At 45.4% G+C, this 15,824-nt stretch overlaps 1 protein-coding gene across 1 annotated transcript in view; it reads right to left on the bottom strand.

Annotated features, from left to right (window-relative positions):
- Positions 1-13,789, bottom strand: part of SLC25A1 (solute carrier family 25 member 1) — a 32,841-nt gene extending 19,052 nt beyond the window's left edge. Inside the window, exon 1 of the mRNA XM_044275542.1 lies at positions 13,499-13,789. Coding sequence (XP_044131477.1) covers positions 13,499-13,661 — 163 coding nt within the window. The 5' untranslated portion in view covers positions 13,662-13,789. The remainder of the gene's footprint in view (positions 1-13,498) is intronic.
- Positions 13,790-15,824: the final 2,035 nt, after the last annotated feature.

Here is a 15,824-nt window from a genome sequence, read left to right on the forward strand (position 1 = left end):
AACCGATTTTTACAAGACAGGTATCATTTTATCATCAGCAAGATCAACTCTACCAGTCAATATGCCTGATTTAATAGGGTGGAGCTGGCTGACAGATGCCCTTCAAGGCGTTAAAACAGGGTGCATTAAGTGGATACACTAAACAGCCCCCTAACCACAGCTCAGACTTTCCATCACAGGGCTCCACTGAGTTTGCCCACAGCATTTTTTCATTTCTATATCATTAAATAGGATTGTCTCACTTCAGCAAATGGCATTTATCATGTACACAAAGTTAATGTTTCCATGGTCACGACCACCCTGCAATCCAGCAGTGGTGGCCGTGCTTTTATTCTATAGAAAAAAGTGCTGGGCTATGCGCACACCCGTAGTGCTGGCCACCAGAGAGGCCAGCGCTTTTTCCTATAGTGTGCAAACATGACCGCCGCTGCTGAATTACAGGGTGGTCGTAACCATGGAAACAAGCAGTGTATAATGTGATGGAAAAATGAATCAAGCCAGCAAAGGAGGCAATATGGACAATCCCCATACATTAGTAAGTGGCTTGTATTAACTTTCTCTACACAATAAATGCCATTTGCTAAAGTGAGAGAACCCCTTTAAGGTGCCATCATGAATGGCGAAAAATTATTTCAGAAAATGTGCCACATAGACTTCCCCCATGCTATTCTATGGGGTTGAAAAGCGTCAATCCCTGCCTCTGTTCTGCTGCATAAATAATGATGTGTTGGGGATTTTCTGAAGCATAATGTGTCCATTCAATAGGGAATGTAATCTGCTAATTTTCTGGCATTTTTGTCATTCCATGGATTTTTCCGCCACATGAGAAGGCGCACTTACAGTGATACAATATGGATTAAACACTGAATAGTAAACGTACACAAGAGTCCACATTAGACATGGATTCAGCAGGTCTCTGGTGCTGTGTATTGTGTGAGCGCACTCAGAGGATAAGCATGAGTCAGCAGAGCACAGGAGGGAGCCAGTGATTGGTGACAACGCCCCTCTGCGGGGTGGAGTACTTCATCTGCAGATATAAGCTGTCAAATTACAAATCATATGTAGTCCAAAGAAGGTGGCAAGTCGATCTGCACCTGCCTGCGTGTTCTAGGCTGCACCTGCCTCAGAATAAGGCCTCTTGCACACGACCATATGTATTTTGCGGTCCGCCAAAAATACGGATGACATCCGTGTGCATTCCGTATTTTGCATAACGGAACAGTTGGCCCTTCATAGAACAGTACTATCCTTGTCCGTAATGCGGACAATAATATTTTTTTTGCGGAACGGAAATACAGGCATACGGAAACGGAATGCAGACGGAGTAACTTTTTTGCGGACTCGTTGAAGTGAATGTTTCCGCATACGGTCTGCAAAAAAACGGAAAGGAAAGAAAATACGTTTGTGTGCATGAGCCCTAACCTTTACAGTTCTAGAATGTATTGGATAACACTAGCAGCATTATCCCATACATTCCAGAACTGTAAGGGTTACATAGCATCATAAATCAATATAATGCTATGTGACCCGGTCAGTGCTGGGAGTTCAGGACGGGAGGTGTGCTGCGGACTCGCATCGTGACAAACTCTCGTCCGCCAGTGTTAATGGCAGAGTGGTATACACTCCAGATACCTCTCATAAGCACTTGAAAGAAGTAACATGCCACTTCTGAAGCATTATTGACTGCATAAAAATACACGTTCAGATGCGCCAGGGGGTGTATTTCGCACTGAAGTCAATGGGGAGCTGTTTAGTAGAGTTTTGAAAGCATATTGCGCAGTGTAAAACCAACCGTTTACAAGACCGCATACACACAGTTTTTTGGCTGCAATTCTCACACGGTTCGGTATTTTGCAAGTGTCATGTCACTGCTGGGTTGCATGTGGCCCCTGGCTGCAGCGGCGTACATCTGTGCAGCAAGTTTCCATGGAAACAGCCTGGGAGCCATGGAGCAGGTAAGCATCGGTCTCTTCACAGGTCCTTCTGAGAGGAGGAATATAAAAATGCTGCACAGCCCCATTAAGTAAGATTCTGGAGTGAATGGGGCATAGAAGCAACATAGGCTGACCCCCATTCAGTAGTTTATGAAAACGCCTGAAATGCTTTTGCCCGTGCAATGATGCTAAAAAGCGATTTGCTTGGATCAGTCACACGGGCAGCTCCATCAGGAATGCCAACAATCTGCAGATCCAGTATTCCAATACAAAGACTCGCTATACTGCAGAGAGCAATGATAAGGTCACGAGGCTACATCAAGGAGGCAGCGAGCGGCATGTTATACCACCCCAAACTACATAAAGATAGGAACAAAGTCTCTCTCTTAGGCCTCATTCGTTCAAATCCGTGAGAAGGTGGTCAGCGATGCATCCGTGAAGCTGTCCGTGAAGGATCCGTGTGTCCGTTTTTTGCTATCAGTGTGCCATCCGTATTTCACTGACCCTACGCAGCTGAAAAATCATTTTCAAAGCATCTCTTCCCAATGATCCGTGTTGCATCCGTGGCTTTCACAGACCCATAGATTATAATTGGTGTGATGAATCCGTGAACACGGACAAAATAGAGCATGCATCCGTGCTAAAAACACGGACCCACAGACCGAGCTGAAACACCGATGTGTGAATACACACAATAAAATGTATGGGGACGTGTGCCGTTACAGGGAGAACATGTACAGCACACGTACGTGTGCTTTCCGCATCCGTTGCTCCGTTCCGTGGTCCGCAAAAAAAATATATATAACCGGTCCTATTCTTTGCGGACAAGAATAGGCAGTTATATTAATAGCTGTCCGCGTCATTCGGCAAATTGCGGAACGCACATGGACTCCATCAGTGTTTTGCGGACTGCAAAACACACAACGGTCAAGTGCATGAGGCCTAATGGTGAGGACTCAGAGAAGAGTCCTTCCAATGCATAACTGGACCCAGCGTCACTTACACTAAGCACCACTTATCCTAGTTTAGAGGGCCATTCAAAACGAAGATTCCCTTCAAGGGTGCTTTCATCGGGTGTTTGCAGTGTTTGTCAAAAGCGTACATCAGGGGGATTTTCTGACGGAGGACACTGTATAAGCATACAATGACATCCATCGCCCATAGTATCCAATGTTAGAAACCTGTATACCATGCTGAATAAGTATTTTTACTGCATCCCTCTGCATAGATCTGCACAGCAGACTGCGCCATTATGTACAGTAGGAAAAAAAAAAATTATATTTAAGTATACAATGCCGATGGAGACCAACAGGACGCTCTTATTGCCTTCTTGCCAAGTGACCAGGTCCAAGAAGTATCCAAGCTTACTGGGCAAACAGACACTACAAACGCAACAGCATCTTAGATGTCTATCAAGTGAGTTTAAAGGTGTTGTACAACCATCCTACTAAACTGAAAGACCGAGCCGCAATTCCAGCAGAGGCTCTCCTCTAAAAAGTATAACCAAGAGCCCCTGGTTTGAAAGGCTTGGTGCAACTACAGGCTTAGGCTACATGGGTTTTTTTGCGGATGCCATACGGAACGTCATCTGTTTTTTTTTTTTTTGTGGATCTGCAATTTGCGGACCTCAAAACACATACGGTCGTGTGCATGTAGCCTTAAAAAGGGAATGTGTCATCAGAAAATGATCTACTGTTTAAATCACATTTTTATGTTTAACATATTTTTCAAGAATTTTTTATTGTTATTTTTCATTTTCCATGTCAATATCTATATTTAAACAAAACCATAAAATCCTACAGTTTTCGCACTGGCCACCAGCTGGAATAATTGGTGCAACTTCTTGGTTTATACAGATCACTTTACTGCAGTTATATATTATTCTGCCTGTAATGATATCACCTCTGTGTATAGATAAGACAGGATCCACTATTCACAATAGCTGATTGTCAGAGCTGATCTATTCCTTCCTTGTACAATGACCTCTCGCAGAGTATGCCTAGAAGACTCTCCCACAGAAGTCAATGGGGTTCTATCCTGACCATTGTGTCTCTGGACCATGGGGCTGCCATAAATCAATTTTCTTAATGCTTTCTAAATGCAGTTAAGGTCATCTCAGGCAAGATGGCCGCCCCCCATAATCATGTTCAGTAATAGAAGAAATAAATCTACAATAAAAAATTAAATTAAAATGGATGCCATATTAAATAGTGGCATTAGAAAGCACAACTTGTCCTGCAAAAAATAAGCCCTCATACAGCTATGTCAACAGAAAAAAAAAAAAAAAAAAGTTATGGCTCCAGGAAGATGGGGAAGAAAAATGAAAATGAAAAAAAAAGAAAAAAAATCTCCAGTATCCTAAGGGTTAAAGGAGACATTTTGCAACATCTCCTGTCCATATGTGTGTAGGGTCAATAACTTCAACCAAACGTTTCCTGTAATTGCAGATCAGACGTGCACACCGGTCAGGAGAAATTCTTGACCATTCCTCTTTACAGAACTGGGCCACTCCAGAAGGTGTATCTTCTTCTGTTTAAGCCATTCGGTCGTTGATTTACTTCTATGCTTTGGGTCGTTGACCTGTTGCAACACCCATCTTCTGTTGAGCTTCAGCTGGTGGACAGATGGCCTTAAGGTCTGCAAAATGTCTTGATAAACTTGGGAAATCATTTTTCCTTCCATAATAGCAATCCGTCCAGGCCCTGACGCAGCAAAGCAGCCCCAAACCATGATGTCCCCACCACCATACTTCACAGTTGGGATGAGGTTTTGATGTTGGTGTGCTGCAGTGTGTTTTTCTTCCAAACAGCCCAACTTTGGTTTCATCTGTCCACAGAAAAGTTTGCCAGTACTGCTGTGGAACATCCAGGTGCTCTTGTGCAAACTGTAAATGTGCAGCAATGGGTTTTTTGGGACAGCAGTGGGTTCCTCTGTGGTATCCTCCCATGAAATCCATTCTTGTTTAGTGTTTTACGTATCGTAGATTCGCTAACAGGGATGTTGGCATATGCCAGAGACTTTTGTAAGTCTTTAGCTGACACTCTAGGATTCTTCTTCACCTCATTGAGCAGTCTGCACTGTGCTCTTGCAGTCATCTTTACAGGACGGCCACTCCTAGGGAGAGTAGCAGCAGTGCTGAACTTTCTCCATTTATAGACAATTTGTCTTACGGTGGACTGATGAACAGCAAGGCTTTTGGAGATACTTTTATAACCCTTTCCAGCTTTATGCAAGTCAACAATTCTTAATCGTAGGTCTTCTGAGAGCTCTTTTGTGCGAGGCATCATTCACATCAGGCAATGCTTCTTGTGAAAAGCAAACCCAGAGCTGGTGTGTGTTTTTTTTATAGGGCAGGGCAAACCCAGAACTGGTGTGTGTTTTTTTTTTTATAGGGCAGGGCAGCTGTAACCAACACCTCCAATCTCATCTCATTGATTGGATTCCAGTTGGCTGACACCTCACTCCAATTAGCTCTTGGAGATGTAATTAGTCTAGGGGTTCACATACTTTTGCCGCCTGGTGTGTTCAATAAAAACATGGTACCATTTAATTCTTTGTGTGTTATTAGTTTAAGCAGACTGTGATTGTCTATTGTTGTGACTTAGATGAAGATCAGATCACATTTTATGACCAATTTGTGCAGAAATCCATATCATTCCAAAGGGTTCACATACTTTTTCTTGCAACTGTACGTCCTCTAATACAATTCTCCTAGCTACTTGAAAATCATAGCAATTCTTTCTGCACAAATGTATAGGTCATGTTAGGAATGCGTTCTTAAATTTCAAAGAACAGGAGACAAGTATGTCCACACATGTTTATCTAGTACAATCTGCCTCTACTTCCTCTCCCCCCAGCCCTGGGTCCAGACTTTCTTGTTTTTTTTTTTGTTTGATACGCCCATTGACTCCTTTCACAGAGTGGTGCCACTAGAAAGCCTAGGAGACGGAACTTGTCCTCGGGACTTTAGAGCACTTACAACATTTCATTCGGAAGGAAAACAGAGGAGAAAAGTGAATGTGGACAAAAAGATAGATAAAGCGATTGAGCTGAGACTGACAAAGTACAAACTGCTAGTGGTGCTTGGTCAATGAGCACACAACCAAGGTGGTGCACCCTTCATTTTGGGTTGTGCAGCAGGGTATATGTTGAGGCAGGAGCACATTAATAGTGGGTGGCATCTCCCCTTGCTGGTAAGCATTTTGCGGAACAGAATTGCGGACCCATCCAGGTCCGCAATTCCGATCCCGAAAAAAATAGAACATATCCTATTCTTGTCCGCAATAGCGGACAAGAATAGGCATATTCTATTAGTGCCGGCAATGTGCGGTCCACAAAATGCGGAACGCACGTTGCCGCTGTCCGTGTTTTGCGGATCCGCAAAACACACACGGATGTGTGAATGGACCCTTACAGTCATACAGATGCTCTACACTATGGATGATGGCAGTAACTACTCTCCAGCCACATGCAAACTCTGATGTGGCCACTAAAGGGGTTGTCTCACTTCAGCAAATGGCCTTTATCATGTAGAGAAAGTTAATACCAGACACTAATGTATTGTTATTAACCATATTCCTTCCTTTGCTGTCTGGATTCATTTTTTCCATCACGTTATACACTGCTCGTTTCCATGGTTACGACCACCCTGCAATCCATCAGTGGTGGTCATGCTTGCACACTATAGGTAAGAAAAGCCGGCTTATACACGTTCCAACAGTCCCATCCACCCAGAGAGGCCGGAGCCTTATCCTATATTGTACAAGCATGACCACAGGGTGGTCGTAACCATAAGAATGAGCAGTCTATAATGTGGAAAAATTCATCCAGTGGCTTGTATTAACTTTCTCTACACGATTCTTGCACTTCCGGGATGACGTGCCTTACATTGGGCACAACCCACAGCGCATGCTTTAATTAATCTCTTGCTAGCGCTGTGCCCAGAGTTTTATTCTCACACATATACGCTCTGGGTTGTAACCAGGCTGGGATCACAAGCACAATGTACGGAACATGATCTCCGAAGTGCAAGGAGCATGTAAGGATCGGGAGAGCGGCGCTGCCCTGGTAAGCAACATTTAATAGGAACAAAAAAAAAAAAAGTTGTTACTGTAAGGGACATGTATTAAAACAATATTGGATAACGCCTTTAATGAGAACATAGTGTACTAATGAAGGTACAATCAAAGACACAGGGTGTACTTGGGAAAGCACAATGTTACATTAGAAAGTGTCACTCATTAAGGCCATTCACTTGGTACACAACCCCATGAGAATGCGAGAACCTAAAGGAATGCCGCCAGTGCTACCTTTGACAGTAGTAAGGACCTGCTGTAGGTTACTCATCGTATTTCTTTATGGCCACTAACACAGTGAGATCAATATTCATCAATAACACCACGTCTGCGCATTGTCATAATATTATAGCCTTTAAACTGGGACCAAATTATTTTGTAAAACAGAACATACTTTTACATACTATCATAAATACCGGTACTTATTAAGCCAGATTATTATCAGTAAGGTAATAATTGATCTATAATGAGTGTTAAGAGGTCAGCTGAGCTGCCTGACAGAACAATGTGAAGATTCTGAGCCTTCTACTAGAGAATCTCAAGGTTGTACAGAGAAAGGGGCTTACGTTTTTAATATAGATCAATTGAAAAAAAAAATGATTATAGCTCAAAATCAGTACAATGCAATAAAAATAAATAAAAATTGCCCCCAAAAAAGGTGTCCATAGCTAGCCTTTAAAGAGTAACTAAACTTTTACACAAACTTTTAATATGTTGTCCCTAACCCCCTAAAAAATATTTTTCTAATATACTTTATTAATTTTCTATTTTTACCCTACTTTTTCATCCCTAAAGCTGGTGCGCTAAAACTCAGTTCTCCCTACACCGCTGAGCTGTCAGCGGTGTACGGAGTACTCATTTTATGAATGGGGCCGCAGCAGCCGTCAGAAGCAGGAGCCCGCTCCGCTGAGCCAATCCTGGCATAATAGATGGGTACAGGGTACCCAAGTGCTATGCCAGCAGTTAGTAATAGTCGAGGGAGCACGGGCAAGAGCAGAAATATGCGCTCCTGTCCGGACTCCCTGCGCTGCTGCAGCCCCATTCATAAAAGGAGTACTCGGCTTCTGGGAGGAGATTCATGTGTATATTAATGATAAACTGGGCTTTCCTAATGTTTGTACTGAGCTTACTAGCTTGTTGGGGGTAGTCAATGAGGTTGTTCCCACCAAATTTGGTAGAAAGCTTTACAGAATACTCTTATACTATGCTAGGAAAACTATCCTTCTCAATTGGAAACCTCCTAAAAATCCTACTATGCAACAATGGGTACATTTAATTAATGCGGATCTTGGTTTATATAAGTTCGTATATGAGAAAAGAGGGACCCCTGATCGCTTCATGAAGATATGGGACCCCTGGATTGAAGCCCAGACTCTGGTGTCATAGATGACGGAGTAGCTGTTCCGACCAGTGAGGGAGGTGTGAATGTGTGCGTGTATGTGCGGTACTTCTAATTATCCTCAGGTGGAGCTGGATAGGTATTATTTATACTGAACTTGATACTGCTTCTGACCTGCACTTGGGTCATGAGGAGAAGTTATGATTAATCCCATGTATTTGATTTGTACTGGACTCAAAGGATGATTGTCTGTATTGTAATGTTTGTTATGCTTTGTACGAATTGAATAAAATAAAATAAAAAGATACTATTAAAAAAAATAAAAGGAGTACTCCATACACCGCTGACAGCTCTGCCGTGTAGGGAGAACTGAGTTTTAGCGCACCAGTGAATAATGCGCTTTAGGGATGAAAAAGTACGGTAAAAATAGAAAATTAATAAATAAAGTATATTAGAAAAAGTTTTTTTAGGGGGTTAGGGACAACATATTAAAAGTTAGTGTCAAAGTTTAGTTACTCTTAAAGTTCCCAGGACAGATACACCCAGCTACAAGATTATAGAAAACCTCAATACTGAACCATTTAAACAAAAATAACTTAGTGTGAAAGCAATACTGCTTAGGGATCAATTATTTGAAGAACGATCCAGAAAAAGCAAAACTTCGCAGTTGCCTTCCTGCAGGCGGTGTGCATTCTCTGAATGGCGCAACAGAATGACAGCAGTAACATGTTGACGTGTTACTTCATTCAGAAAAAAAACTGCATCTAGAGAGAATGGACAAGTAATCTGAAATGTCATTTTATTAGAATATAATAATAAATAAAAGGTAAGGGCTCACGCAAACAGCCCAAATGATACGAAACGAAAAACGGCTATTTCGGCAGACTTCTCTTACGTGGATTGGCAATCTTGTGCCAAATGCAAATGGGACTAGAGAACATTAACCTATTAAAATAAAATTTAGACACGTCAGTCCATACTTTATAAAGAGAACCCTCTAGAATACTGAAGACGGGCACCGATCTAAGCTCGTGGTGCACTTAGTATTCAGCACGCTGCCCATCAATGTATGGAGAGGATACATGTTGGCTGTTGACCAGCAGCCTTGTGACAAGCTGTGTATTTATGGGCCCTTGAACGTTCATCCCTGACCAGAGATAAGCGCAGTCCCCTTTGGCCTACATTGCCTTTCCCTCCTCTTTGCTGGAGGCACTTGTTTTGCTGCCTTTCTTCACTGCTCCGGAGAACAAAGGTGAAAGTACAAGGCACCTCGTCTACATGCTCTGCCAGCGGCACGTCAGCACATTAGCAGCCCCTGGATCGGTCACATTTTCTTAGTTGATCCTGCAGATTTGTTTTTGGAAGGATCTGCTGACATGTATTTCTACAAGGGGCCCAAATGTCTGACCACAGGGTAGAAATCCTGCTGGACAGGTAAAATATTCTGTTGTATATACTGGTTGCTAGTGCAGTGCAGAAGCCCATGGGACTCATCTGCCTCGTTACAATTAGTTTCTATGGCTGTACCACTGATGATTAATAAAACCATGGACCACTGGTGGTTGTGTATCTCTCACATCAGGGAAGGGGTGGATCCACCCCAATAGGAAAGGGGAGATTAAGAATTATCTCCAGGATCTGCTGTAGCATTTTCTTGAAAATCTAGAACCTGGCCAAACGAATACATTATCTCTATCATTCTACAGAGGACCTGTCACCTCTCAGGACGTCCTGTTTAGTAAATACCTGCATTCCCTATTATTAGGACCAAAATCAAAATGGCGATTAGCTGAAACTTTTACCTCAATTGCAATTAATTAGCGAAGAGAAAAATTAATGAGGAGGCAGCTACAGCTGGAGCATGGTGGTTGGGCGGATGTGGTTGGAGCGGTGGAGGGAGAGGGCCGCGGTGGGAGGGAGGTGGCCACAGTTGGAGCGGTGGGAGGGAGGTGGAGGATGCGGTGGGGGGAGTGGGCCGCGGTTGGAGCGGTGGGGGGAGTGGGCCGCGGTTGGAGCGGTGGGAGGGAGGTGGAGGATGCGGTGGGGGGAGTGGGCCGCGGTTGGAGCGGTGGGGGGAGTGGGCCGCGGTTGGAGCGGTGGGAGGGAGGTGGAGGATGCGGTGGGGGGAGTGGGCCGCGGTTGGAGCGGTGGGGGGAGTGGGCCGCGGTTGGAGTGAGTGGAGGAGCCTGGCACAAACATCAAAAGAGCAGGGGAAGGAAGGGAGTAGAGCAGCACCTGCTGTAACCAGAATAATTTAAATAATTGACATGGCCAAGATTATGTTAATTAATCAGGCTGCATTCATTTTTTTTTTTTTTTTTTTTTTTTTTTTTTTATTAATCGCCTAGCTCCACCCATCATAGTAATAATAATTCTGCCATAATTCTGCAATTCTTCTGGGAAATGCGATTAAATAGACAACTGGGTGTTACCTTCCCCCTTGCCGCTATGGGGTGTCAGGACAAAGTCTGACATTGTCCAATCACTGGAGTCAGATGGTGTAGACAGACGCCCTCGACGGGGGGAATCAAAGCCCACAACAAAAGTAATGATGCGGCTCACCCTGCTGAAGTGCACACGGACAAGCCCAGAGATCAGCAGCAAGTTCAGGAAACCTAGTCCAGTCTTCTCTGGACTTCAAGAAAAACTTCTTTAGTGTAGAAAAATTAAAAACACTTATCCAATAGTAGTTTTTTTCATTTTTCTACAATGAGGAGGACGTTTTACTTGAAGTCACTGGAGTGATGGATTTAGTTTCCGGAATTCAAGTCCAGATACATATACTTATCCAGGAACGTATACAAGTATTTACTAAACCATGCAGGTCGGTGGAGATGACAGGCCCTCTCTAAATATCCTGTAGGGATTTTTGGTAACTTTATGAACTTTACGAATGGTGATATCTGATTGGTTGCTAAGAACAACTAAGCCAGTTCTACTTTACACCAGTTTGATAAATGACCCCCAAAGTCTTTACAAGTGCTGTCAGAGGCACTGTCTCACGTCTGACTGGTGGCTTCCTTTAGGCTGATGGCAATATATCTTATCTGCCCGAGCAGAACATTCCTTTTTGCATTTGGGCACAGAGACAGGTACTTTGCTTAGATTAGCGTGAATCAGCAAGAACATCCTGGTCCAGTCTCTTGTGTCAAAACCAATATATCTACCTTACAGCCCTAGCCATTATACACGGATATCTACACAGTACGGGGAATATTACAGCAGCCATGTAGTAAAATACGGAATATATGTTCCATATAAAAGAATTCTGACTTTTCTTCTAAGTTCACTTTACTTAAAAGGGCAACTCCTCATCACACTAAACTCTAGTCCAGGAATGGTCGACCTGCGGCTCTCCAGCTGTTGCAAAACTACAACTCCCAGCATGCCTAGACTGCTTACAGCTATCAGCCGGGCATGGTGGGAGTTGTAGTTTTACAGCAGCTGGAGAGCCACAGGTTGGCCAACTCTGTTCTAGTCTATGGGTCAGCAACCTCCGGCACTCCAGGTGTTGTAAAACTACATCTCCCATCATGCACACTAGCTTGGCTGCTCTCTAAACTACCACACAAGTGGAAAGAGCACACTGGGAGTTGTAGTTTTACAACAGCTGGTGTGCCGAAGGTTGCTGATCCCTGCACTAGTCATAATCACACGAGATCTACAGCATTTTCTGATCGAGAAGATATTGGCCTATGCCAGAGATCAGCAACCTCCAGTTGTTCAGAAACTACAACTCCCAGAAGACTATTATTATAAGTTATAAGAACAGCAGAGCATGTTTTCATGCTGGGATTTGTAGTCTCCCATCAGCTGGAGTGCTGAGGGTTGTTGATCCCTGGCCTATCATCACGATAGATTATCGCCACAGATTAGCTGCCTGCAGAGCCGGAATCAAACAATGTACAGATTGGGAGCAGAACACTGTGCAGGTTCCGCTGCTGGCATCCTAAAACTCGGCTCCCATTGACTTGAATGGCAGCTGAGGGGCTGTACCCTGGCACCAAACTGTCTGCTTCCAGCTCCATACCCAGTATAGTTCCCAGCGCTGCTGCAGCCCGAAACGTCTGATCAGTAGGGGTGCCAGGGGTCAGACCCCCACCAATCTGGTACTGATCTATCCAGAGGAGAGGTTATCAACATCTGTAACCCACAGAACCCCCTTTAGCTGGAGCTGGGCTCAACGTAAGGCTACTTTCACACCAGCGTTTTTGCTGGATCCGTCATGGATCAGCAAAAACGCTTCCGTCACAATAATACAACCGTCTGCATCCGTTATGAACAGATCCGGGTGTATTATCTGTAACATAGCCAAAACGGATCCGTCCCTAAAACCATTGTAAGTCAACGGGGGACGGAGACGTTTTCTATTGTGTCCGAGAAAAAGGATCTGTCCCTATTGACTTACATTGTGTGTCTGTCTTGCAGCGTTATTCTCTCAACGATGGGGACGCAACCAAACGGAACGGAATGCATTCTGGTGCACTCCGTTTCATTCAGTTACGTTTTTCCCCCATTGACAACGAATGGGGACAAAACTGAAGCGTTTCCCTCCGCTATTGGGATCCTATGACGGATCTCAATAGCGGAAAGGGAAAGCGCAAGTGTGAAAGTAGCCTTATTCATCCTGTGACTGTGGCAGGGTACGGCTCTGAGGCTCTGTCAGAAATGACAGATAAAATGATGCACCCATGCCCACAGGGTCACCTTTGGTGCCCATCAGGTGACAGGTCTAGCACACTCTTCATACATTTATCTGTTCCTTTGATGGACCAGAAAAAGAAAAACGAAATGCAAACATGAAGCAAGCAGAAAGTATATGTATATAAGGTATATTATAAAACCGCCATACCGCGACAGGTAAATATGAGGACTACAAGATGTAGGAGTATGTGCAGAGATCCAGGGCTAATGACAGCGACCTAACCAGTCAGACCAGTTCATTCATCCCTTCCAGTACCAGTGCACAGACACTCCGCTCCATCCAGCAATGGGTAACCTGGCAACTTGTCTCCTCATACCCACTAGCCCAGTGCTGCCAGATGACCACATCCCTGGTGACAACTACACGATCAGCTGGCACCCACCCAGCAGAGCGCACTGGGCACCAGCCTGGGTGCACACACAGGGACCCCTCCTCTACTACTAACCTGCTAAGATGGCTTTGCCTGGGTGGGTCAGCTTGGCACCCCCGGCCGGTGCAGCAGCTGCCAGACTTCTCAGTCCACTCGGGACAGCGAATGGGGACCCGGGCAGGACAGACAGCGGTGACACATGGGCAGGCAGCAGCGGGGAGCCAGGCTTGGAGCACATGGCCGTAGTGACTAAAGGGCAGGGAAGAGAAGAAGTGGTGCAGGGTCCGGGGCTGGGGCACAAGACGGGGGTTACACTGGTTCCGGCAGCTGCCGTGTCCGGGATCCGGGGTAGGGGTGGCGCTGCCAGCTCTGCCCCCCGCCCAGTCCTACGTAGAGACAGCTCCGCCCAGAGGGGAGGAGCTAGAAGCTGAGGAGACGAGGACTCCACAATGGTCCACCTGAGGCAACTCCTTACAGCCAGTTCACACTGGTTTTTGGAGCGTTTCCGCCTCAAAACCAGCTCCATTTATTTCTATGGGAAGCAGATCATGTTTTTTTTCTATGTGCACAAAAAAAAGAAGCATCATTCATGCCCTATCTTGGGGCTGAACCTGTGCTAAATGTCTCATAGAAATGAATGGGGAGAACTCCCCTGTATAACGAAAACAGGAAGGATACGTTTTGCAGCCCATAGACTTCTATTATGACGGAATGAATAACGGAATGCCTCTAAAGGCGCAGGTGCAATGTGTGAGGTGAACGCATTGCACCCGCACTGAATCCTGACCCATTCATTTCTATGGGGCTGTTCACATGAGCGGTGATTTTCATGCATCACTTGTGCGTTGCGTGAAAATCGCAGCGTGCTCTATAATTGTGTGTTTTTCACGTAACGCAGGCCCCATAGAAATGAATGGGGTTGCGTGAAAATCGCAAGCGTCCGCAAGCAAGTGCGGATGCGGTGCGATTTTCACGTATGGTTGCTAGGTGACGATCAAGATGGGGACCCGATCATTATTATTTTCCCTTATAACATGGTTATAAGGGACAATAATAGCATTCTGAATACAGAATGCTTAGTAAAATAGCGCTAGAGGGGTTAATAAAATAAATAAACTTTAACTCACCTTAATCCACTTGTTCGCGCAGCCGGCATCTCTTCTGTCTTTTTTGCTGATTGCAGGAAAAGGAACTGTGGTGACGTCACTGCGCTCATCACATGGTCCATCACCATGGTGATGAGTCATGTGAATGACCATGTGATGAGCGTAGTTACGTCATCACAGGTCCTTTACCCAGGTCCGCGTACCTACTCGTGCGGACCCGCCATCCCCCCCCCCCCCCCCATATGTCCAGGCCCCTCACAGAGGTTGTACTTACTCTCCGCTCTTCTGATGCCGGCACGGATAAAAACATCTGGCGTCAGGGGGGTGGGGGTTCAGCCAATACAGGCGAGAATGGGAATGATGCTAGGTAGGCTTGTTCCCGTCGTAGGCCTGCTATTGGCTGCCCAAACCATCACCGCAAACCAGTCGCCGGATGTTTTCATCCTCGCGACGGGGAGATGCAGCGGCCCATGCCGGCATCAGAAGCAACGCAGGTGTCGGGAGCGAGGTAAGTACAATCTGTGTGAGTGGCCCGAGCAAATGGCATTATAGATCTCGGCCCGCAAACAGCACGTGTGCACTCCCTGTGAGGAAAATGGATAATTATTTACTGGCAGCCCTGATTGTCATTTGATTCACCTTTTGGCAGGTACATCAGTACATGCAAAATAAGTTCCCACCCCCCAGCCATCTGATTGTCAGCTGGCACGGAAGAAAGCCCCAGGGGTCCAGGCTTCAAGGAGGCCCCAGGTGGAGAAGGTCACACCTCAATCAGCCAGTTTGGAGGCAAGCTAAATCCTGCAGGAAAACCCCCCAGCAGGAGGTATCAGCCCTTGCCAGGATCAATATTACCTCCCAGACATGTTGGCACCTACATTTTATAAGGAATTATGAATCGCCGGCCATCGCAGGCGCAAACCGGATACATATTTATGTCCCGGTGGCCACGATGTTCGTTTGGTAGGGAGATGTCAGGGAAGGGAGATATCCATATCTCCCCACAGAAACCAAATAACGGCACCATGTTTGGACTCTAGTTGTAGCCGGAACCTAGGCAGATCAATTGGGCCCGGAACCATCTTCCTGCGACATTCTTGTCTGGGGCTATGAGCCCTAAGGGGTTTTATGGGTCATTTGCTACAGCGGCCGGCTACAGGTCATAAGCCCATGCAAGCCAGCGGGCGGCGTCTTTTCTGAAGGGGGTCACATCGTGCCAATGTGTTTGGAGAGACCAGGAACCAGCTGACATCACTGCCCCCACGTGACTGCAGCCAAGGGCTATTCCACCCTTATGA

Source organism: Bufo gargarizans, chromosome 1 (genome assembly GCF_014858855.1).
Source record: "Bufo gargarizans isolate SCDJY-AF-19 chromosome 1, ASM1485885v1, whole genome shotgun sequence".
Lineage (NCBI taxonomy): Eukaryota > Metazoa > Chordata > Amphibia > Anura > Bufonidae > Bufo > Bufo gargarizans.